General features: G+C 42.8%; 2 protein-coding genes across 11 annotated transcripts in view; one reads left to right on the top strand and one right to left on the bottom strand.

Annotated features, from left to right (window-relative positions):
• The window catches only part of CENPP (centromere protein P), a 215,329-nt gene extending 198,662 nt beyond the window's left edge, over positions 1–16,667 (top strand). For all 5 annotated transcript variants that reach the window (XM_082400955.1, XM_082400953.1, XM_082400952.1 and 2 more), the window contains 3 exons: positions 14,684–14,763; positions 15,900–15,991; positions 16,338–16,667. In XM_082400955.1, the coding sequence (XP_082257081.1) occupies positions 14,684–14,763; positions 15,900–15,991; positions 16,338–16,468 (303 nt within the window). In that variant the 3' untranslated portion in view covers positions 16,469–16,667. The remainder of the gene's footprint in view (positions 1–14,683; positions 14,764–15,899; positions 15,992–16,337) is intronic.
• IPPK (inositol-pentakisphosphate 2-kinase) overlaps positions 16,500–25,844 on the bottom strand; it is a 56,644-nt gene continuing 47,299 nt past the window's right edge. For 5 of the 6 annotated variants that reach the window (XM_082400934.1, XM_082400933.1, XM_082400937.1 and 2 more), the window contains 2 exons: positions 21,631–21,710; positions 18,943–19,224 (listed from right to left, as the gene is read on the bottom strand). In XM_082400934.1, coding sequence (XP_082257060.1) covers positions 18,999–19,224; positions 21,631–21,710 — 306 coding nt within the window. In that variant the 3' untranslated portion in view covers positions 18,943–18,998. Of the gene's footprint in view, positions 19,225–21,630; positions 21,711–25,844 lie in introns of all 6 variants that reach the window. The other variant, XM_082400935.1, reaches the window with a different exon arrangement.

The raw sequence follows: 25,844 nt of genomic DNA, 5'->3' as shown, positions 1-25,844 counted from the left end.
CACAACTGCTGAGCCCATGCGCTCTGGAGCCCGTGCACCACAGTTAAAGAGCCCATGCGCCGCAACTACAGAGCCTGTGTGCCATGACTAGAGAGAAGCCCATGCGCCGCATTGAAGAGCCTGGGCGCCGCAACAAAAGATCCTGCGTGCCGCAGCTAAGACACAACGCAGCCCAAAAATAAATAAATTAAAAAAATATTTTTTTAAAAATTATACATTAATTGCATAAAACAAACTTCTGTTAAGTGAGAATTATAGAACAATCTGGACAAAAACTACAAAGTACAAGGTTTAAGATATCAAAGTAATAACTAAACAAATAGATCTAATTTAAAATATAGGACAGTTTTTTTACAAAAGCCTATTGGAAAAAGAAACAAATTGACTCTAAATTTTTTAAATGTGATTAGAATTTTAAAAATGCAGAAACCAGTGGATAAGTCAAACAACACGTTAAATATTACTAAAGAGAACATTAGAAGATTTATTTGAAGAAATCACCCAAAGAACAGAAAGGTAGTTAGATGGAAAATAAATGAGTTCAGTTAAGAAGCGTGGAATTAGGTGGTTCAGCGTAATCTAATGAGAGTTCCAGACAAAGAGAATGAAATAGATGCTATATTTAAAGAGAAGAATGTTACCTTGTCAGATATCCTCAGTTGTTTGTCCAGTGCAGAAAGATTTGAATGACAGGATTCTGTGTGAAAAGAGGGACTAGGTTTAAAGGAACAATTATAACTTTACTTTGTATGTGAATGTATCATCTCAGAATTTATAAAGGACATTTAAAAAAGAGGAAAAAGGGAACTGTCAAACTGTTTTACAAAGTGGCTGTGCCGTTTTACATCTCACCAACAATGTCTGAGGTTTCCACTTTCCCCATTCTCACCAACACTTGCTACTGTCTGTCTTTTTTATAATAGATACTCTAGTGGATCTGAAGTGGTTCTGTATGGTTTTAAGGTAGATTTCAAACTAAGCATCCTGCAGATCTATTTTTCACCCTGAACTATTTTACTTCAAGCTATTTATGATAGTTCAAATTGTTGTTGAATGCATTTCTAAACTACCTTATCTTACAAAGTCTAGTTGTAATTTAAATTGAAAATAACCATATGTTTGCATTTCCTGACTCTATTAGTCTTTATCCAATCTTTGATTACAGTGTTTTTAACATGTTTAAAATAGTGTATTTTTCTGATAAACACGAACTGCACAGTATCACCATCACTGCCCACCCCACCCCCCAAAAGAAAAGGCTGATTATATTTCTTGCCTCAAGAACTTGAAGATTGGTTACTTCGGAAAAACATGTTTGAGGTAATCACCTTTCTCTTGTAATTAATTAAATGCTTTCAGACCTTCATAACCATGTTTGCATAAGTCAGGGTCTTCAGGCCAGTCATTTAGGAGCATCCTACCAGAACATCATCACTTTCACATACAAAGGTGTGGGCAGAAAAGCCTATATATTTGCAAGTGCTCTTGGAAGAAACAAGAGGGCCCTGCTTAAGCAAGTTCACTAATAGTGTGTCAGTGGAGGCATGCTTCAGCAAAGGGCTTTCAACTCCTCTAGTTCTGTTAGTATAACAAATTGTTAACCACTTGTTTTAAGATTTTTTTCAAGCTCAAACTTTGGTTTCTTCTCTGTATGTTTTCTTCTTTATAAGAGGCAGTAAACTACATCTGGTTAGTATTCAGTGCTTATGGCACTTGTAAGTAAAGAACCCTCTTTCTGTTACAAATGTGTAAATGCTCTGCTTACAGCTTTTGATATTTAAAACAGCATGGAATATGTGTTTGTCTGAGGCTAAAGTATGACCTTTAGGAAATTAGAATCTGTTCTTTGGCTATTTTATCTTTAAAAAAAAAAAAGCTTGACTTTATTGGCTCACATCCTCTGTTTCCATTTTCTCTTATTGCTGGGCGCATAATCCACATTGGACAGTTGTGCAAGCCTCTGGGGTCCTGGGGCCCGAGTTCCCCTCCAGCCCTTCAACACGATGTCTCTCTATTCCCAAATAAAGCTAAAGTTTGTGGAGGCCTTTTCCATTTCTTTGGTCAGCCTCAGCCTCTGGAAATTAGTATGTTTCTTCAAATATTATTTAAATGTACAAGTTAGCTGAACTTTAATAGAAAGAGATTAGGAAAGATAAGTAGAAAGCTTATAAACATTCAAACAAATGTCTTTACAAGTAAAATTTTCATGGAACAAAAATTTCTAAGCTGCATCTTTTGGCCCTTTTTTGTTTCAAATGTGATTCAACTAATTCCAGTTGAACAAAATCATGTGACCATATTTTCAGAATAGAGAAGTGTTAAACAATTGCACTTCTATGTAAATGAGCCAAGAGGGAGTCAACAGTAAGATCTCCATATTTTCAGACAACTTTAAGCATTTCCACACATTGAAATACCCAGAGGGTGGGAATGCACTGAAAACATTATCCAGAGCACACATAAAAGTAATAAAAATTTATTGTGCATAAGATAAGACCTTCAAGAAAAAAAAAAAAATCCAGAAAATACTTATCAAAAGATGTGCCCTTGGGGACTTCCCTGGCTGTCCAGTGGTTAAGACTCCGAGCTTCCACTGCAGGGAGCCCGGGCTCAATCCCTGGTCAGGGAACTAAGGTCCCACATGCTGCGCAGCAACCAAAAAAAACAAAAAGATGTGCCCTTGGCTATTAATCGTGACCCAAGAAAAGACATATTGACTGCTTCCCAAAACAGTATTTCAGATACCTCTACATCAAGAAAGGCTTGCAGATTGCTAGTCTTAATTTAGGAAGATCAGGTAAAAGAAAATAGATTTTATGTTCTTTGTCCCAAATCCTGGAACATCTGTACACAATATTTCATGCATTTATGGTCACTGCTCTTCAGGACAGACATGACAAGAGTTGGAAAAGACGCAAAAGAGACAGCAAAGTACTCTTGATGGCTACAGAGCTTCCAGATGAAGAAAAGAACAAAGCATTCTCCACGCTGGATGGCAGTGGTAGAGGGGAGGCATTCGTGTATTTACTTGTTTAATGTTTGTCTTCTCCACTAGATCGTATGCTTCATGGGCTCAGGGATGCTGTCTTTTGTATTTTAACTTTTTGTTGAAATATATAGACACAGAAAAGGGCACATATCATAAATATACAGTTGGATAATTTCTTACAAAATCATAGAACCACCGGCCAGAAGAGGAAGCAGAGCAAGAGCAGCCCCCAGAGCCCCTGTGCGCCCTTCTGTCATTTCTTCCACAGTGCCAGGGCCAGGGCCCACCCACCTGCCACAGGACTCTACAGGACAGGGTTGGCACCTGTCACTGCAAACGGTGTCCATATGAGGTCCGTCCATGTGGAGTATAACTGGTGATCATTCACCTCGTTGCCATATAGCCTTCCGTCCTGTGGATAAGCCACAAAGCATTCACCCAGTATTCTGTTCCTGGGCCCTTCCAGGTCCTGGCAATTGTAAATAGTGCTGCTGTGTGCATGTCTTTTGGTGACACATGTACATGTTTATGTTGGGTAGAGTTGCTGAATCTTGGGGCAGATGTATGTTCAGCTTTGAGGTGTTGCCAAACAGTTTTTCAAAGTAACTGTGCCCATTTATACTCTCACCAGCAGGGTGTGAGGGTTCCAGTTGCTCAATTCAGTTTCAACACTGGTTTTGTCAGTTGTTTGTAGCCATTCAGGTGTTTATGTTGTGGTATTCCATTGTGGTTTTTATTTGTACTTTCCTGATGCTCAGTGTTATTTTGTTCACCAGGACATATCCAGCATATAACAAAGTGCCCGTGGTTTTTATTAGAGCTCTTTCAATGCAAGTGACAGAGGATGGGACAGAATCTTAACTCACATTGGCTTAGCAAAAAAGGAAATTTAGGGACTTCCCTGGTGGTGCAGTGGTTAAGAATCCGCCTGCCAATGCAGGGGACACAGGTTGGAGCCCTGGCCCGGAAAGATCCCACACGCTGCGGAGCAACTAAGCCCATGCACCACAACTACTGAGCCTGTGCTCTGGAGCCCGTGAGCCACAACTACTGGACTGGCGTGCCACAGCTACTGAAGCCCACGCACCTAGAGCCTGTGCTCCGCAACAAGAGAAGACACCACAATGAGAAGCCCACGCACCACAGCAAAGAGTAGCCCCCACTCACCACAACTAGAGAAAGCCCGCGCGCAGCAGCAAAGACCCAACACAGCCACAAATAAATAAATAAATAAATAATTTTTTTAAAAAAAAAGGAAAGTTAGTCACTCCAGTAGTTGTAGAGGGCTGGAGTAGTTCAGACAATCAAAGAAAGTTTGCCTGCGCTTGGGGATCTCACCAAGATAAGAGGATTTTCCCTGCCGTTGAGAGGCCCTCATCTCTGCATGGTTCTCTGCTGGTTCTCTGTCAGGACAACACACGGGCCTCATACAGCCTGGAAGAGGCTGTCTGCTGAGCAACCCCTGTAGGAAAAGATTTTGTCCTCCCAGCATCTACCTGTCAGTTGGCCCAGGACACATCATATGCTGTTTGTGAGGAGCTGACAGTCTGTGATGACCTGAGCCAATCCTGTGAACAGGGACAGGTCTTTTACCAGAGGAGGGGTAATAAGAAAGCTTGCCAGGCAAAGAAAAACAGGTCTGACAGTCCACAATAGCTTCACACAGTAGACACTCTGCAAATCATTTTGAGTGAATGAATTAGTCAATCCAAGTTCATCATGTGTGTAGGCCTCATCATGTATGAGAGGATGATCTTGAAATACTTTTACTTAAGAGGCCCTCTAGGGACTTCCCTGGTGGTCCAATGGGTAAGACTTCACGCTCCCAATGCAGGGGGCCCGGGTTTGATCCCTGGTCAGGAAACTAGATCCCACGTGCATGCCACAACTAAGAGTTCACATGCTGCAACTAAGACCTGGAGCAGCCAAAATAAATAAATAAATAAATAAACAAACATTAAAAAAAATAATAAAGAGGTCCTCTAGGAGAATAAAGCAGTTTCAGGACAAGGCAGCAAAGAAAATCCTTCTGCCCTCAATCAATTTAAGAGATACTCCATGCTGAAAATTTGAATTGTTACAAGATGCGTTTTGCCAATTCATGGATGGTCTATAGAGAAATGCATAAATGAAAGCATTTTCCGTGTTTGCTACTCTCCTGTTACCTGTTTTGAATCTCAAGTCAAGCCCAGGATCAGCTGGCCCCTTCCTACTGCCCAGTCCTGAAGGGGATGCTTATATCATTTGTGGCCAGATGACAAGACGTGTGTTATTCTAAGACCCAAAAAACAACTATGCATTTTCTCTTGAGCCTTTAAGGGAAAAATGGGAGCCCCTTATTAAAAATAATAATAATAATAAGCAAAATACTTACACCCATGGCAAGACATAAGGAGGTGTATAGAGTAAGGATCTAGGTGAATTTTCCTATCTCTCTCACAAATGTCATGTGGGATCCTGGGTGGGAATCCTGAAACAGAAAAAGGACATTAAACAAAAACTAAGATAGCTGAATAAAGTATAGACTTTAGTTATAAAAGTGATGTCCTAAGATTGGTTCATTAATTGTAACAAATATACCACACCAATATTAGATGTTAATCATATAGGAATTCTCTACTATCCTCCCGATTTTTCTGTCAGTCTAAAACTGTTTTTAAAAAGTTTGTTTTTAAAATAAAAATTCAGTAGAGGGGCTTGAAAGCAACCCATGTATGAGGGGGTGGGTGTTGGTCCCTGAAGCATAAGCCTTATTGGTTTTAGGGTGAATTCACTCTGACCTCCCTCACTTTGATCAGCACTGAGCCAGACTGTGGGTCACCTGAAATTTGCTTCAAGAAAGGCATTGGGGTCAGGAGGCCAGCTCAGCTTGGCTTCTTTACTTTGGGCTTGGGGTCATTGGAGCAGCCTTGCAAGTCTCTGAGCCTTTTTTTTTTCTTATTTTTAAAATGGGCATAATTTTATATCCCTGACTCATAAAGTTATCCTGTGATTAAATGTATAAAGACCTGGCAAAGTTAAAAGTATTGTGCAAATAGAATAAATTATTATCGTCCTTTGGACTATTTTACCAAGGTTTGTTTTCCCTCTCACGTTTTAATTCTCTTGCCTAATATTCATTTTATTTTATTTTTCCTTAAATCATCAGGATTTGATGTAATACAAAATTTCAACCATTTATTTATTTATTTATTTATTTATTTATTTATGGCTGCGTTGGGTCTTCATTGCTGCACACAGGCTTTCTCTAGTTGTGGCGAACAGGAGCTACTCTTCGTTGCGGTGCATGGGCTTCTCATTGTGGTGGCTTCTTTTGTTGCGGAGCATGGGCTCTAGGCGAGTGGGCTTCAGTAGTTGTGGCACGCCGGCTCAGTAGTTGTGGCTCGCGGGCTCTAGAGCGCAGGCTGAGTAGTTGTGGCGCACGGGCTTAGTTGCTCCGCGGCATGTGGGATCTTCCCAGACCAGAGCTGAAACCCGTGTCCCCTGCATTGGCAGGCGGAGTCTTAACCACTGAGCCACCAGGGAAGCCCCCAAAATTTCAACCATTTAAAATTTTATTTACATAGATTATTTGTGCCCTATTTCATTTTGTCCCAGAGGTGGGGTGGGGGGTTTCTCTGTTTGTACGGACATGAGTTGACAATGGTTCATATATTTTCTTCCCATTTTAAAAACTGAAGGCATTTTAACATAGGACTCTAGAATACAAGTTTAGACATATATCATTAGCTCTATATATAAAATGTAATTTAAATATTATTTAAACCTTAAATTCTGTACCCAAACTATTCATCAAGTATGAGGGAAAATTGAAAATATAAACATGGAAGGCCTCAAAAATGGACAATTGAAACACACTGCCTTTGTTGAGCACCCTGCTAAAACCCTTCTGAAATGACAGTAGAGAGTGTTTTAAAAGACATAATTTACAAGGATGAAGAATAGGCCAGAGGAAGGCAGCAGTGACATACAGGAAGCAGATAACAGTGTGTTGTTTGATGAGGACCGGAGAAAGCTGAGACCTAACCCTTGAAGGAAGTTGATTTGTTCTGTGGAAGCTCTGATAGAGCGACTATGGATAGGAGAAGAAGTAGTAGAAAGTCTATATGAGAGTCAGTCCATCCTCACCCTGACAGAAGGCCTATGTGAAAAAGCTAGGAACCTCCAGAAAGGGCCTGGACACTGCAACCTGACTCCTCTGGAGAGAAAACTGTGGACTTCTAATAAAAATAAGCACAGGGGTGTTCCCAGGTGGCCTAGTGGTTAGGATTCCAGGCTTTTACTGCCGTGGCCGGGGTTCAGTCCCTAGCTGGGGAACTGAGATCCCACAAGCCACATGGTGCGGGCCACCCCCTCTCCCCCGCCCCAAAAAAAAATAGACACAATAAGTTGCCTTCACTAGATGAGGAGCCCTTTACTGTTGGGGACTTAAGTCTTATACCACATGGAATATATGAACAAACCTGTAGGGGCTATTATGTTTCCCAACAAATATGTTTCTGTTCCTACCATCAAAATCAGTTGCCAGCATGAATTATGCTACAAGTTGATTGTAATCACACTTGACCTGTGTATTACAACTATATTTGAATTTAGAAATGTTAAATGGTAGAATTGTTTATGAGCTCAGGTTTTGGAATCCGTTTGCCTTAGGTTTGAATCAATTTACTAGTTGTGCAATCTTGAGCAAGTATCTTAATTTTTCAAGCCTCAGTTTCATTTATTTATTTTTTTTAAATAAATTTATTTATTTACTTATTTTTTTTGGCTGCGTTGGGTCTTCGTTGCTGCGCGCAGGCTTTCTCTAGTTGCAGTGAGTAGGGGCTACTCTCCGTTGCGGTGCGCGGGCGTCTCATTGCATAGTGGCTTCTCTTGTTGGGGAGCACGGGCTCTAGGCGTGCAGACCTCAGTAGTTGTGGCTCGCGGGCTCTAGAGCGCAAGCTCGGTGGTTGTTTCGCACGGGCTTAGTTGCGCCGCGGCATGTGGGATCTTCCTTGACCAGGGCTTGAACCCGTGTCCCCTGCATTGGCAAGCGGATTCTTAACCACTGTGCCACCAGGGAAGTCCCCTCAGTTTCATTTAAATGGGCATTATACCAATGGTTTCATATGACTGCTGTGAACATTTAATGAGCTAATGCATTTCAAGTGCATAGGGCCTGCAAATGTTAAGAGATCGATAAATTGTGTGTGGCAGTGTGGGTGTGTAACTTGTCTTTTGAAAAAGAAACTAAACACCTTAAAAACTCAAAAAGTCTGTGATTCTATGAAAAAATTTAAATTAGACCATAGTTACTTTAAATTATAATCAGTTTCAATGCTTTGGACATTGAGATTTATGAAATAATGAGAGAGTTTTAACCTTAGTAATGATAAAATTGCCAGTGAATATCTGGAATATTACTTTCATTATCTGCTTGCATTTCATTATTTTGCTTGCATAATTACATATTAAAAACTTTACGAAGAGAAAGTTGTGAAATTACCTCTAAAGAGTTTCTAGCATTGATTATTATGTTTTTATGTGTGTGTGCGTTCAGCTTAATTATCATTTCTGACTATTTTAAAAGAAACCAACTTGGCTTGCCTTTTTAATTATCAGTCTGGGAGGGAACAGACTACATTTTAAAGCATACAATTGCTACCCAATTAGCTTAGAATGAAAAAAACAATCTTAAAAACAGAACTACTGTTTGGACTTGTATCCCCACCTGAAGTGATGTTTACTGTCTAGTAATCTTAATGGGGTTGATCTTTTAAGGGTACACTTGCCTTCAGATTGATTGCATGGTGTATGTTTCTTGGCTGTACATATGACTGATTTTGCTTGCCTAACCTTTCCCTCTCCATTCTAAACAGGGAAGTTATAGAAGGATTATATGTGTAAACTTTATTCCTTCCTAGGAATAGAGTGATTTTAGAGCCACAGAAGAAAGAAGGCTAGAGAATTCTGAGGGGTGGACCGAGGTGTTGGGGTGATCTCCTGCTTGTTAATATGCATGTGCAGAAGGATTCCGAAGGGGCTGTGGTGTGTGCGTGTGTCACACCAACCTGTCTTACCAAGCTCTTTCCCCTGAGAGGGCCTGGATGCACTGAAGCCCCACGAGCAACGAGCCCAGGTCTTAGCTCCTTGGAGAAACACTGGTACCTGTTGAATAAGTTAGGGTCAATACTGATAAAACATAAATAAATAAGGGAGAAGTAAGAGCTCGTTCTTCTGGTGGAAATCTTCTCGTCAATGTGGAAGGAATGATGGAGACAGACTGTCACCCTTTGGCAACCCTCGTGTGGTTGACTCAGCTGTGAGGCAGCAGCAGGCCCAGGCTGGTGAGTGGACATCTGGCTGAGGAGCCAGACAGTGGCCTGGTCTCATGATGTCCCCTTGGAAAATACCAGTTACAGAGGGAAAAGGGTGACTTTTGGGTCACCCCAAAAGCACGGCAGCATTTCTGTGGCACTCCCGATGTAGCATCATGAGGCGACGTCAGACCTGGACTGAGGCCCATCTGCAGCCCAAGAGGTCTTACTCTCCAAACCGCCAAGACTTGAAGCAGGGACAGACTGGGGATTGGGGGTGGGGGCAGGGGCTGTGACGGGCACAGAGGGGAGCTGGGGACATCTGAAATTTTCTGGTTGGAATGTTATGTTTTGGTAAAGCAGGAAGATGGCCCCATTTGGGGAAACGCCCACTGAGTGTCCAGGGGTGACGGGTATCGTATCTACTGCTCACTCTAGAAACGGACCACTGACTGTGGGTGTAATGGTTGTGGGTGAGCCTGCAGGGAGATAACAGAGGGTCCCACCTGGGCAGAATGGCCTCAGAGCCCCCGAAACCGTACACTTGTTCACTCCATAACATCATTATGTGACATCTGTGATTATATAGATGTAAAATGTGTGTAAAGAAACTGCACCTGGACAGGAATAAAGACGCAGACATAGAGAATGGACTTGAGGACACAGGGAGGGGGAAGGGTAAGCTGGGATGAAGTGAGAGAGTAGCATGGACATATATACACTACCAAATGTAAAATAGATAGCTAGTGGCAAGCGGCCGCATAGCCGCTTTGTGACCACCTAGAGGGGTAGGAAAGGGAGGGTGGGAAGGAGACGCAAGAGGGAGGGGATATGGGGATATATGTATAGCTGATTCACTTTGTTATAAAGCAGAAACTAACACACCATTGTAAAGCAACTATACTCCAATAAAGATGTTTTTAAAAAAAAAAAAGAAACTGCACCTGTGACTGGCACAGAGGAACCACTTAACGTTTGTTAGCTTCATCTTTAAAATAAGAGCAAATTGTCTTCTGAGTGCAGATGTTGTAGGCATTTCTAAGCCTTCTGATGTTGGGAACAACTGGAACAGTTGTCTCAGGACTTTTGGGTGTGGGGCACAGTGTGGATGCCTAGCTTGACTCTGGCTGCACACCCTCCCAGAGCTGCACAGGCCCCCAGCCTAGAGCTGCTACAGGTGATGCCCCAACCCAGGCCTACAGGTAGGTGGGCTCTCCCTCCTCTTCCTACACCCAGCAACTTGGAGTCCGTGTACGGTGTCAAATGACAAAAGCAATATAATTGAGTAACAAGTTTGATGTGCTTTATTCAAATGAAACAATCCATGAATTGGGGAAGTCCAGGGCCTCACAAGCAGGGGAACACTGTTCCCAAGGGAGTTTTATAGACTTGTTAAAGAGCCCACACAAAAACAAGGAAGGATTGGCTAGGAGATCCCATTTTCTAGGGTACTGTGAGCTCATTAAAGCTGAATTGGAGGACTATGATTGGGGTTAGGTGTTGTCCAGATATGCAGGCTGACTTAGCTTTAGATCTGTGCCGTGGGCCAGGCCTCAGGGGTAACTTCCATTTTATGGGTCCTGATTTACAAATTAACTTTATCAGCTGCCTCTGCCACCATCCACCTAAGTCTGTCCCAATGCCATGATGATTTGAGGATTGGCCACCATCCTTTGTACCCATTCCCGTCTGCACACACCCAATTCCAGCACCTCATATCCCTCACTGGCAGCTCCACTGTTTCCCTGCTTCTCCTGGCAACAAGGGCTCCTTGTGGAACAGCCTGTGTCTGTGTCCTTCCTCACCCTGGATTCTTCTTCATCCACCAGAATCCAGCACAAGTCCTCATGGCCCCACCAATACCTTTGTCCCAGCACCACAGATGGAGCTGCATAGTCAACCACTCCCTCCTCCCTGAGCCTTGCCTGTGGTCCCTGTCCCACACCTGGCCTCCACCTCTGCCATCTTCATGGGCACTTCCACAGACTGACCTGTGTTGGGAGTCCCACATCTTCCTACCCATGCCCACCTCTCCCCAACAGCACAGTAGCTAAAGGGAACAGGGATTCTTTACGGGGCAGGGGTTGGGGAGGCGGGGATGAAAATGTTCTGGAGTTAGAAACTGGTGATGGTTGCATAACCTTGTGAATATACCAAAACTCACTGAATTATACACTTTAAAGGAGTGAATTTTGTTAATGTGAATTATACCTCAATTTAGGGGAAAAAATTACTGAATCAGACAGACATAATCTTTGGGAAAATATTAAAGTCAAGATGAATGAGTATATCTATGGACACTCAAGGGTACATTTAAACTAAAGATTCAAGGTTTCCCATTCATTTAAGTGGGGGTGGTGGGTGAACCAGGATGGTATGACTGATCCGTAACACAAGGCTGGTTTTCTCTAAAGTTCTGTTTAAAATTCTCTTCCCTTTGGACCAGCATCCAGCAGACATTCCAACAGCAAAGTAGATCTCAGGTAGAAAACTGGGATGAATAACAAATTGGCAACTTTCTCACAGCTACCATCTTTTCTATCATAAACACCAGGAGAGTTCTTGACTGCAAAGTCCAGGCATATGGCAAGCAGCTAAATAAACACCCATTTTGAATCACCGCTTAGGACAAGCTGCCTATGGAAGGCTGACAGGCCCAGTGTGTGCAAAGGACCTGCACCATGCAGCCTGTTCCCAGCCTTCCCAACAACACTGGGAAGCACAGGCCTCCCATTTGCTCCCTTTAGGTACCAGACCTCGACCTTAGTTTCACCAGTGGCAGCATGTGAAGTATCTAAGGTGCTGTCCAGGTCAGGCTGATAACTTTCCAGTCAACTTTTTTTGTGTGAAGCTATTTTTTCATGTTAAATATTCTAAAATATTTTGGCCAGATTGCTGCCTTATCAGAGTACATCATCTTAATCCTTTCTTGGTGATTCATTTGGCTTTTCTGAATGTCAAATATGGTAATATGTAAAACTTTCAATCGCTATTGAAATGTGCTGATCTTATGCTATGACCTTAGGCCCACTTTGCATTTGGAGTTGTATCACTTTTCACAATTTCTCTGTCTTCTCCCTTAAAGCCACCTGTACATGTCCCATGTGGATGAGACCCACCCTTTGTATTTCTAACTATCATTGACAGTATCTAGACTGTGCTTTTTATGTTGCGTCTCTGGGCTACTTTTCAGCCTTTAGTTGCTTTCTTTCTGTCAGCTTTGAATATTTGAGGTCACCAGACAAGTGAATGAAGCTGGATAAACAGGGCAATATTATTAACTTGTATAAAAGGGAACTTTCCACACAAGCCCCTAAAAGCTCTCCAGAAACACATACTAAATGCCTGATCTCTTCCTAACGTTAGTGTTTCTACTTTTGGTTTTTTATTTTATAAACTAAAGGGAGTAAATTTTATTTTTTTTAGAGGAAGTTTCTAATCTAAACCCTCCTTTTGCTCATGAGGAGAAGGCCTAGAGAGGCTGTGAGGTCTGCTTGGAAGCAGACCAAGCCCTTGAGCCTCAGGCTGGAACTGGCCCAGGCCACGTGCTTCCAGCTCAGCCTGGAAGTTACACTGCCACATTCACATGTTCTCCTTTACATTCCTCATACAGCTGTTACTAATTTAGAAGAGCCTGAGGTTTAAAAATCAACCAGCACTCTTTCCATTTAAAAAACTTAGGTATATATTTTCTCATAAAAACTATTTCGCTGAAATTAGAAATCATCTAAGTTTAAACCAGGCCCAACCCAGCCTTTGGTCAGAATGGCTTGGTGTTTGGACGTGCTCTCGCTCCATCAGCATCTTTCTCACACAGGGGTCTGAGAGCACTGGCCTCACACGCTGGCAACAAACCCACTGATATGTGGCTCACCCTTTAGAAGTTATGACACATCTTTGTCCCCACAAGACCTCATTTGACGGAGCTGATTTTCTTCAGCCCATCAAGTACCTGCATCCTCAGGAAGGCCCCATCCTCTGAAGCAGGCAAGTTCTGCTCACCCACAGTTCCAGCCCTGCCCCTTGTCTTGCAGGAGGAGGGGTTTCTCTGACTGGCTGCTAGACCAGACATTTCTCAGAGGAAGCACACCTCACTTTCCTTCCATGAGGTTTGGGGCAGCCACGATGGCTGGGTTTGGGTTTGGATTTGGGACATGGCCAGGCTTCCATGTGATTTCAGCATCAGTCCAGGTGTCTGTTGAGCTGTGAGAAGAGGGAAAGAAAATGTGTCTTTCAAAAGCTGACCCTTTTGGAACTTAGAATCTCACTGTGGAGCCTACTTTTAGTCTCTATCATATCACCCCAACCCCGCAATCTGTTCTCACAAGAACAAACAAAAATAAGTTTTCCAAGAATTGAGAAGCTGGGGCCACTCATTACTCTATTTGTTGTGAACATTCTGTTCAGATTCCTGCAAAGCTTTGTTGTTCTCATGACCTACAAGTCAAGTCTAATACTAGAGGTTCCCAGAGCCTGCTACAAATAATAGAAAGAAGCAGACATTTCCAGAACTATTACATTACATGGAGGGAAAAGCCAACCCTACTTTAGAGTTGCAAGCCTAGAAACTCGTGAAATTCGACTTCATTTCCACTTTAGAGAGAATACTTTTGACTCTAAAATGGTACACGATCTCATCATGAAGCTAACTTTTAGTAGAGCATGCTCCCTGAAACCCTATTATCCAGAATAGCCAGACACCATGCCTGGGGGAGACACACAGGTCACTGGGAGAGTCCAGGTGGCCCCGCACTGGCTGTGCAGGAGCCATGTGCCCACAGTTACCAATATGCAGGCTAGGGCCATTCGGCAGCAAGTGTGAGGACAGATGGTGGAAGCATCCACTGTGGTGGGGGCCAACCCACAGGCCTCAGTTTGAAAGGCTTTTAAGGTCAAATGCTAGCACTCTAGAGAAAAACATTTGCTTTACAGTGAGAAACCTGGCAGACAGCACCTCACTTCAGTCATCAGGATCAGCATCACCTTGGTGGGTCAGCTGGCCAGCATGCCCGACCAGCCTCCTCAAGCTGTCCAGGTCACAAGACAGACAAAGGAAGCAGGTCGGCCAAACGCTGTGGGGCCCTGAGTAGACAAGCCAGTGAAATCAGAATGGAGTTGTGTAACCTGTTAACACTGGGCACTTGATGGTGTGGAATCCTGGAGGCTGTGTGTCAGTGGAGACCTAGAACAGGCAGTGCTGATGACCACAGAAGGCAGGAGTGGGGATGGCCATGGCCAGGACGCCATGATGCCTGGATGAGAAAATGGCACACCTGAAAATTAAAGACTTTCAGGGAATGCAAGAGACACCTGAAAAGGGTTTCTTGCTTCTTTTCAGTCACCTGGAACAGCGTCCCTGCGCCCCACAGATTTCACTAACCGTTTCTTCTCCCCACAGGAAAAGTACCCAGAGGCTGTGCACCTTTCAGAGGGGGCCTCCTCCAGCTGCATGGGCATCAGGAGCCCCAGCCGACCAGGGTGAGTGCACAGGCCCCACCAAGTCCCTCCCCAACACCCAGACGGTTGTTTCCTGTTAAAAATGAGGGTTACAAATAGAAAACAAATGTAAACCACCTAACTGACATCTTGAGATATGTCTGTGGAGTCATAACAGATAAGCAGCCGATGGCAGGAGAGCACAAGCGGGACCATGTGGGGACTGTAAATACAGAAGGGGTCTGTAAGGAAAAGGTGCCAGTCTCACTGCTGGGGTCCTTAGGAGGCCAAGGAGGGGAGGCCACGAGGGGTGGAGCTCTATTTTCACCAACTTATTTCAAGAAATGTGGGGAGTCAGCAAGCACTGAGTGAGGGGAGAACTCATCTGGGTCTCCCTCCACCCACCATGGGCACCTTTATGTGCACATGGACAGGATGTGCTTCTGTGACCTGTGCCTAAAGATGTTTTGTTTCCAAGCCTTAAAATGGTGTTGTAGTTATGTAAGCTTCTGGAACTTGCTTTATTCAACGTTATTTCCAAAATTCACCTCTGGTGGTGCATGTAGCTGTAGTTCATTCATTTTCAGTGCTTATACTCCATTAGGTGAATATATGTATTTCTGCATTCTTCAGGTCTTGGGCATTTGGGTTATTCATCATTTTCCACTATTTCTAACATTCCTGTTCATGTCCTCTGGCACACAAGTACACAAGCTTCTCTTAGGCATATACCTAGAAGTGAAATTCCTGGGTCATAGGGCAGATTCAGCTGTCACTGCCAAATTATTTTCAAAGTAGTTTATCAATTTATGTTTCCCACCAGTAATTTTTAAGTTCTTATTGCTCTATATCCTGTACTTCACTTGTATGATCACACTAATATGCAGTGGGTACAAAACAGTATCTTACTATGGTCTGAGTTTCCATTTTCCTGTTTGTTCATGATGTTGAACATCTTTTCATGTTTAACTGGCCATACTCTCTCTTCATCTGTGGGTCTTTAAGATCAGGGGAGTCTGAGCACGGCCTTGGGGAAGGGCAGGAACTCCAAGGATGGTTGGGAGGAGAGCAGCACTCCTGCCTGGGTGGGCATTCTCTCCTCTAGAGAGAGAGGCAGGTGCTGCATAGAGTTTAGTCTGATTTCAAGAGCACTTAGCAATGCATCTTACCTCTTTCAGGTTTGAACTAGTAATTGTTTGGAGGATACAAATAGATGAAGAAGGGAAGGTTTTGCCAAAGCTGGATCTTCTCACCAAAGTGCCACTGCAAGGTAGGGATGTTCTGGTGATTTCTCACTATGCTCAACACAGACACCTACTTATTTCATCTGGGTTTACATGGCAAGAATCAAAAGTCAAAAATTTCATTAATGTACTTTTTAAATCGGTTTTCAAAATATTTTTGTCCATAATCACTCAAAAAGCACAGGCAAGGGGGATTGCTCCCCCACGGCCCTCCTAGGCTGAGTGTTCAATGTCTCTGCCTCAGGCATTTGGGTAAGTGCTCTGTTCAAGGTCATGATTCAGTCGTCCTGCCTTCCCATTCAGTGTGGCCAGCAGAGAATGAGGGCATTGTCTCGGTGAAGTTTCTTACCCAGGTGTTTGTTTTCTTTACAGCCCTGGAACTGGACAAGAACGGAGTCATGGAAACTGCTCCTCTCAGCTTCCGAGCCCTACTGGGCGTGCTGGGCACTGAAGCCACTCTGGAAAGTCTGATTAAATCACTTCACACAGAGGCAAGCAACTAGTTCCCGAACACGGAACAACTACACGTAGAAGTAAGATGCTGCACCTGGAGGCATGTGATTTTATTGAATATAAAAATTTGCTCTTTTCCACTTAGAAACCTTACCTCTAGAACATGTTTATGCAGTTATGGCACATTATATATAAGTTGTCAGGACATGAAAAATAAATACAGTTATTTAAATTCAAAATACCAAACAAGTGACACATATAGTGTATTTTTAAAAGTAAACTCAACATCTGAGGAAGTACAGGAGTGCTGTCCACCCTGGGATGTGGGGAGCCACTGTGCGCCCCCCTTGATATGAATATGAGGGCAGAGGTGGCCCCAGCCCATCTCAAAGGTCGGCCCTCCTCCTGTCACCCACCACCTAGGGACTCTTGGAGGGCTTGCCAACGCAGCCTCATCTCGTAGACATTCCTCGGAAACCTCTGGAGAGCCACACCACCCGCCTCGCCTCCTGGCTCTGGAAAGCAGCACTGGGGAGGCTTTCACAGCACCTCTCAGCAGCAAGTCCTCTGACATTCACTCTTCTTGGTCTTCCACAAAAAAGTAGAGCGGTTAGCATAAAAAAACACAGTAAGACAGCAAATACGGCACTGTCCCTTCACACAGGACCTTAGCACCCCTGGTCCCTCCGCACAGAAGAAACAGTGTTTTCATTAAAGTCCCCCAGAGTCTAAGTGCTGCACTGACCTGAGTTGCCAGTTTAAAGTAGAATGGGTGAAAACATTGTTTCAATCAAATGAAAGCCTCAGAGCAGGGGCCGAGGTGGAGTGTGAGGAGAGCAAAGGATTGGGTCAAGACCCTCTAGCAGGGGACACTCATCTATCACCTCTTCCCCCCAAGTAGAGGGTGATGGTTTTCAGACAGTCCAGACCAGCCAGGACAGGCAACAGGAGGCTACCCAGCCCACCTCCTTGAGGAGCTGGCGTTCCAGAGCTCTGCACACAGGCACTCAGGGTCCTCTGCACACCCTGGCCAAGACCATCCTCACCCCAGGCCAGCAACAAGGAACCTCAGGCCAAAACAACTCTGGCAGCTGCCTACTTCCACGCACTCTGGAGCCTGTAACTTGCCCACGAGAACGCGGCTCCATGCACACCCCTATGAGTGGAATCTCCAAAGCCCCTGTACCCCAACACACCACATGAATGAGAGGTGTGTGTCATTTGAATATGTTTTTGAACCTCTGAGTGTAGAAGTTAAGTAGTAAGTGGTAAATGGTAGTAAGAAGTAAATGATAGGACAGAATTGGAGAATAAATTCTGGAAGAGCTGGCTTGATTCTAATAAGCATAATTCTCAATTTATCACAAAATTCCCCACAAAAATTTACAATCAGCAAAATATTCTCATTTTTTGTGTAGTATTTTCATACAATCCCATGGTTTCACTAATATTATATTACAATAAGCCTTCATTAGTCCCTCAAAATGATGATATAAATAATCTATACAACCTACCATAGAATAAAAAACTGAAGCCAAGATTCCCAACAGTTTTCATAGCAGCTGGGCACACTTTTGGTGACCCCAACAAGAACCCTCTTAGTGCCAGCCAGGAGTCTTGCGGAAGCAGGGCTTTGGGCAGCCCCAACGGGGAGGTGGTCCAGCACCACTCAAGGCCACTATCACCACACATCTTAGTGAAACCCAAGGGAGGAACAGGTATGGGGAAGGAGGGAAAACCCGATGCTGGCTCTGGCAGAAGTAGCTGAGGTTTCCCAAACACCCAAAAATGCCAGGAACACAGAGCTGGCAGGAGCACAGCCACCCCATGACACCCACGCTGGGCACAGCAGCTCAGAGTTGCAGCTCTGCTTCCAGCTCCCACAGCAGCAATTTCAGGTGGGAAAGAACACCTTGTCTCCCCTAAAGTTAAAGATGATATAAATCATTCAGCACAAAAAAAAAGTCAGTGCTCGCATGAGTGGTGTCAACCCCTGCCCTGAGTCCCACGCTCCCTGCTGACCCTGTGCAGAGCGGTGGGTATGGCATCTCCACAGGGACTCCGAGTCCACTGCTCAAAACTGATGTCCATATCAACAACTTACTGCTTTCCACAGCAGGGAACCACTAAACCTGCACTGACACATGGCTTGCATTGGGAAAGTGACCAAGTAACTCAGCTGGGAAAGTTCCAGTAGTATCTGTGTTTTCTTAAAAGTCCGAACTCTAAGGTATATGTGACAATTCAAGTTTTCTGTGTTAGGATTCTGGTGGTAGGAGATCCAAACCTTGTGTCTTATAAGGCTTTTTAGGGATGAGACGTGAGCCCTGGGTGGAAAGGGAGAAATGCCCAGAGGGGCCTCCTGGGACACAGCACACTGCTGGGCTCATGTCCAACATTCCTTGTCCTGGAAGATGTTTTTAGTGCTCTTCCATTCTGTGTCTCCCAGAGGCAGTCCCACCTGAGCAGGGGTTGAAAAGCAAAAACATTCACAGCCAAAAGTCACCCAACGCAACAGAAACTCTATCATTCAACCTTCACATTCTATGTTCAAGTTTCAAAACCACTACAGGAAAAAAGTTAGACCTTATGGAGAACTAATGTGCAATCTTCGCTTTCCTTGAACCTAGTCGACATCACGGTGGCGTCTTTGGCATGTACAGTCTTTAAATAGTAGTTGACTATCTTGCCATCCAGTTTATACTGATGAGGAATGCTCTCATAGGGCTTGAGGTCAAGATCCAGCACAGACACGGAGAAGGCAAACCTGGATCTCGATGAAGGGACAATGGGCCTTTGATCGGAGCTGGAAGCAAAAGAGCAATTTCAGAATACACAAACCTCCCAAATCCTCTCAACCCAACTCACAAAGAGCACCCATTCTGTGCATCAATATGCATTCCATCTCTGTCTGTGCCAACTGTATGCACTAGTGCTAGAAGCTTCTGCAAGAGAGGCACCTACTGTGATACCCGCCAGCACACCAGACAAGAGAGAGTTAATGTGCAGAAAGATGGAAAAGCAATTATGTAGAATACTCGATTGATATTCACCATATCCCAGTAGTATAAACGAATGCTAAGAAAGTTACTTTATCGTGAGCCAAGTATTACAAAACCTAAGAAAATGCAGAAAGTAGATCTGGCTATTCAACAGCCAAATGGATAAAATGTTGAGGACAGACTTCTCTTTTCGTGTCCTTTAGCATGTCTGGTGAGAAACTCTTGCTCCTTTGTACTTTTTCACATTTGGAGAGAGAGATCTAGTTTCGTGTTTTATTCTCACATTGTATCTGCAGTGTTCGGTATTTTGTTTCTTAGGGTTTAGTTGTGGTCTTTCTAAATATTGTAATAGTTGTATGCTTATAACAAAATATGAACAATTACTTGTACTTAAAAAACACTTTCAGGCTAATTCTGAATTTTGTACTAAGATTGCTATATATATCACTTAGCTCTCAGAGTGCTTGATACATAGTATGCATCCAAATGATTGGTTAAATACATTATATAAGCTCAGTTTAGCCCAAGAGAAGTATTCAGGAGTCCTGGTTTCTCCATGTGTACTACTCTTCTAGATGTCGAAATTATTAAAAAAACAAAACAAGCCAACAAAATTCCAATTTCAAAAGCTCCTGCCTGGGAGAGGGAAGGCAGGTAAAACATTCCTATTTAATGAGCCTAATCAAGGCCTAGACTCTAGCTCAATTCCTGCTCAGAAATACTATTTACAGGAAAAATGAATCCCAGGCTCAGTTGCTGGGGTCTTAGCTACTCCCTCCTGAACAGCAGAGAACATATGTACAAATTAAGGTCTTGCTTCTGAGTCTCAGTCTCAGAGCCGGAAACCCAAGCTCCACACAGCAGGGCTGGGACAGTGAACATCTCCGGCCCTCAACAGGGCTGCACATTTTATAGGATACCTCACGTCACATCAGAACCAACACCCAATAAGATGATGTGAATAAAGAGAGGAGTCCATCACACAGAGGCTGGTGGGAGCACGGCCCAAGACCCACTGCTGAGGAGAGTCTGACCATTTGTTGACCTCAAGCTCCCAGTGAGCCCAGGCCTGAGGTTCCTGACACCTGAAATGCTTCTCTGCCCTGGGGATGACACTGGTGACCACATGGCTCAGAAGTTTCTGGACACGTGTCCCCGCTCCTCTCCCACCATGTCGGTTTCTGCCGAGCAGCTGGTCAAGGGTGTCAGGACTCCTGGCCCTCAGCCCCTCACATTTCTGTATCCTGACTGCATCCTTGCTTCAGGAAGGGCAACAGATAATCACATCTGTGTGGTTTTCTCTCATCTAACAACACTGCTTAATCCAAATGGATTCCTGTCACTAACCACTGGGGGCATTTTCTTAGGGGATAATGAGAGTTTTCAACTAAATAGAACAATCTTCTTTTTTTTTTTTAATATTTCAGTTATGCCCTATAAATGTCCCTCTGTGTTTCCTATCAGAAAGTGGACAATTCTGTGCCTGCCAAGAAGCAGGACTCCTGGGAATGTTTAGTTCAAAAGCATCAGAAAAACAGGTGGCTGGCAGCCAGTGACGAGATCATCTTGACCCAGGAACACACATCAGAAGATTGTGAAACATTCTGCAAAACTGTGTGTGGGGTTTGGCACCCTGAAGATCAATGCTGAAGATGCCATCTAATCACTGAGAGAAGATTATCAGGTTCATCCTAAATTCCTAAAAAAGGCAGAGAAGGGACTGAATAATGATGTCCAGGAAAAGATGCTGCAAAGAGGAAGCAGAACAATGGAATGTTGTTTTAAAGGCTTCGAAATGACTATAAAGGTTGGCACATCAGGACCTGGTAAAAGGAGGAAAAATAAGGCCCACAGGACCCTACAGCTTCTTGGGCCTCTGAGCCATGATGGTAGCTTGGGGTTTTCTTTGAGAGAAAGGAATTTGGACCACAGTATCCAAGCCCTTGAGATATTTTCTTAGAAAATAATAGTAAACTTGAGTGAACAAGCTTTTAAAATTATTCTCAATAATGTCTTTTTGACTGTATTACAAACTTCTAAAGAGCAAGAGTTAATAATCCCCATGATATCAAGTAGGCCTTGGAAATCGGCCTCTGTTTAATAAACATGATCCTGCCAGAGCCTCTCTAAATATAGGGACACCAACTCTCTTGCCAATCCACAAAACCCTGCTAGACCAAGGACACACGACATAGTAGCAGGTGCCTCACCTTGCATCCTGCAGACAAGGAGAGAGTGCGATCATGATGGAGCAGTCTTTCGCAGTCATGGCGACCCGGTACTGCTGAACCTGCAGGGGAAGGAAAGGTCAGCTCCACAGCATCGCCACACACACCCTTCCCCACTGGAGAGGTCCAAGAACTGGTCCCAGACCTGGGGGTGGGTTAGGAAGACCCAGTCCCAAAGAGCTCATTAGAGGCCAGTGCTGCCCTCTGACCTCTCACTGCAGGCAGTGTATGGACCCTGATTCCAAAACCTGGGACCTAGGACTTGTCTTCGGCAAGACAATCACAGCCCACCTTGGAAGAAAAAGCAGTAAGTGGCCTCAGCTATTGATGTGCTAGCCACACTGACAGCACTGAGCGTATCACTCTATACCTCAAGATAGCGGCACACAGACACACACCAAGGCCCTGTCCCCAGGTCACATAGCACACTAGAATGTCATGCAGCTTCCATGAATGACACTGCAAACAGAGGGATCACCAACTGTGTGTTAACTCACTTCATCCCCACAGCGACCCCACAGGCAGGCACTGCTAGTGTCCCAGTTTATGGATAAGGAAACAGACATAGATCGACCTGTCCACTCTGCACTGCTAGGCTAGACTCAAACCCAGGTGTTTTGACTCTGAAGTTCATGCTCTTAACACTGGGCTACGAGCACATATAGATCTATGTGTAACGCCTGGAGCAACGTCCACTAGGGCTGCTGACTCAAACAACACAGAAATGGTTTGTAGGATCCAACACATAAAGCCATGTGTGCGCTCACATGCGTATCACAGACATACACGGAAAGAGCCAAAAGACGGTCACCTCTGTGTACAATTTGGGGGCATCTTTCCCCTTTCTTCTTTGAACTTTCATATAACATTTGAATTTTTTAGATTGAATACCTCTCACTTTTACAAAAATAAACTAGTTACAAAAAAGGATGTAGGCCTTACACATTATCACTGGCCTCAACATCTGTGTGATGGCAGATCATAACCTCTTGTCTCCCTTTCAGTCATTCCCCTCCATGTCACACAGCCAGGAGGACTGCCCTAAGACAACATTCAAGCTGTTTATTCCACAAGGCAGGAGTGTGTGGGAAGGAGAGGGAAGCACCCCAAGTGTGGGTTACCTGAGGCCTACAAAAATCTTTACAGTAGAAGGAAAAAGAAGCTCTTCTCCCAACAGTCTATTCATTTAGCTAAGAAACCAGGTATTTCACAATGTACACAAAAAAATCCAGTCCAAAAGAATTAAAGAGATAAATATTAAAAACGAAATATAAAATATTTATTATGTCCTAATCTGCAAGACACAAAACATAGAAGCCGTAAAAGACAGAGAGATTTGAATACCTAAAAATTAAAAGCTTTTATTTGATACAGTCATAATCCAAATGTAAAAGACTTGTTAAAGAATAGGAGAAGATATCTGCAACATATAACAATCAACATCAAGAATATATAAAGTGCTACTAGTCACAATACCAAGACATGGAAACAACCTAAATGGCCATCAACAGAAAAATGCATAAAGAAGATATGGTACATATATACAATGGAATGCTACCCAGCCATAAAAAAGAGTGAAATAATGCCATTTGCAGCAACATGGGTCCAACCAGAGATGATCATACTAAGTGAAGTAAGTCAGAAAGAGAAAGACAAATACCATATGATACCACTTATATGTGTAATCTAAAGTATGACACAAATGATGTATCTATGAAACAGACTCACAGATAGAGAACAGACTTGTGCTTGCCAAGGGGAAGGGGTTTAGGGGAGGGGGTGGATTGAGAGTTGAGGATTAGCAGATGCAACTATTATATATAGAATGGATAAACAACAAGGTCCTACTATATAGCACAGGGAACTGTATTCAATATCCTGTGATAAACCTAATGGAAAAGAATATGAAAAAGAATGTATACATATGCATAACTGAATCACTTTGCTGTACAGCAGAAATTAACACAACATTGTAAATCAACTATACTTTAATAAAATAAATTTTAAAAAAGAGAATATATAAAGTGCTAGATCAGTATGTAAAAAGAAAACTACCCAAAAAAGATATGGACCAAATAAATTGACAAAAGAGAAAAAATAGCCAGTAAGTATATGAAAAGATGCTCAACCTTACTACTAATCAAGGAAATGCAAATTATAACAGTGAAAATGTTTGCACTCATTGGATATATATATATATATATCTGACATAAAATGAAAGAGCTAGACTTTCACTTCAAGCAATGCTGGAGTATATAATTGGAGCCAACCCAACTGCTGAAGTCAAGTAGAAAAAGCTCGACAAAATATCAAAAACATCTGCTTGAAGGCAGAGCTAATAAGACCAGCAAGAATTGCTGGACCAGGGGGAGGGCAAAGACATTTGGGGGTTTTTTGTCCAGGGAGTGGGTGACAATTCTGGAAGGTCGGCCAAGAGGCACTTTTAACTAACTTCCAGGGCTTATGGGGACAGTAACCATGGTGAATTCCCGCTCTGGGTTAGTATCCAAAATGTTGCACCTTAAGACTGGGTGAGCCAGAATTCGACAGGCCTTACCAGGAACTGCAACTTTGCTTCAAAGACATCAGTCACCAAAACTGGATTAAGATGACCCTGGCTTGCTAGTGCTTCCCAGGTCCCTGGCAGAAGCAAACCTAAAACTCTCTGTAGAAGAAGACATCATCCTAGGCCTCAAATTATTTCTAAAATAATTATACAAATACAATTTCTGACACACAAGCAAAAATACCCAGGCCCAAAACATGATGCCATGAGAGAAAATCAGCAAAAAAAAAAACCAAAAATGAACCCAAAAAAACTCCCACGATAGTAGAAAGAGGTACATACACATGGACTCCAGGTATTGGAGGTACCAAACACACATGCTGCTCTGCTCAAAGGATAAAAGACAAAATTGAGAACTTCAGAGAACTGGCGACTATAAAAATGAACTGTTTGAAAATTCTAGAACTAAAAAACACAAAATCAACATTAAGAATTCAACAGATAGTTTTAACAGCAGGTTAGAAAAAACGGAAGAGACTTGCTAAAGTGGAAGATAGGTCAAAAAAAAAAAAAAATCCAGAATGAAGCACAGAAGGGAAAACAAGCTGGAAAATATTGAGAAAAGGGCATGAGACATGGAAGATAAAGAGAATATGTTTAATACATATGTAATTGAAGTCTGGAAGAAGAAGAGAGAAAACGGGCAGAAACAAAATTTGAAAAAGTTAAGGCCAAAAACTTTCCAAAACTGAGGAAAGACATCAGGACACAGGTTCAAGAACGATGCAAAAAAATCACTTATACATATCATTAAACAAAAACTAAGAATGAATCACCAGCAGACCTACAATAAAAGACACATTAAAGGGTATTCTTCAGAGAAAAACAAAAAATGATCCCCAATATAAGGTCAGAGATTCAGGACAGAATGAAGAGTAATGCAAGAGCTAAATATGTGGGTAAAAGGACACTGACTGTATAAAACAATAATAATAATAATGTCTTCTTGAGTTTAAAACAATAGAGTACACAGCAACAATAGCAGTGTAAGTAAGGAGTAGTAGTAAAATGTACTCTAAGAACTCTGCATTGTCCAAGAAGAGAGTTAAAGGTATAAATATTAGACTTTAGTAAAAGACTTTTAATTAGACTTGCTGCAATAGCTAGGATAACCACTAAAAGAAAGTAAAAGACTAAAACCTCTGAGCAAACAGTGGGGAAATGGAACGATAAAAAAATTAATCAACCCAAAAGATAGTTAAGAGAGGAGAGAAAAAGAAATCTAAGACAGGTGCAAAAAAATTAAGGTTTAAACCCAAGTATAAGTCCAATTAAATTATAAAGACAAATGTCAGAATGGATAGAAAACCAAACCATATTTTAAATACAAAGATTAAAAATAAAAGCATAGAAAAAGATACAGGGTGCAAAAGAATCTAGAGAAGTGACATTAATATCAGACAAAAGAAACTTTAAAGTAAAAACTATTACCAGAGACATGCTAAATGATGTCTTAAAAATGAAAAATTCAATTCACCAAGAAGATATAACAATTCTAAATTTAAGGCACCTGACATTATAGCCTCAAAATAAATGAGAAGAAACAGACAAATCCATAATTATTCTGTAAAGTTTCAAAACATCTTTCTTATGGACCAAGCAGACCATAAAATCAGTAAGGTCACAGAAG

The sequence above is a fragment of the Balaenoptera borealis genome (genome assembly GCF_965194805.1).
Source record: "Balaenoptera borealis genome assembly, chromosome: 8".
NCBI lineage: Eukaryota > Metazoa > Chordata > Mammalia > Artiodactyla > Balaenopteridae > Balaenoptera > Balaenoptera borealis.
This window is presented reverse-complemented; position numbering and strand designations above follow the sequence as displayed.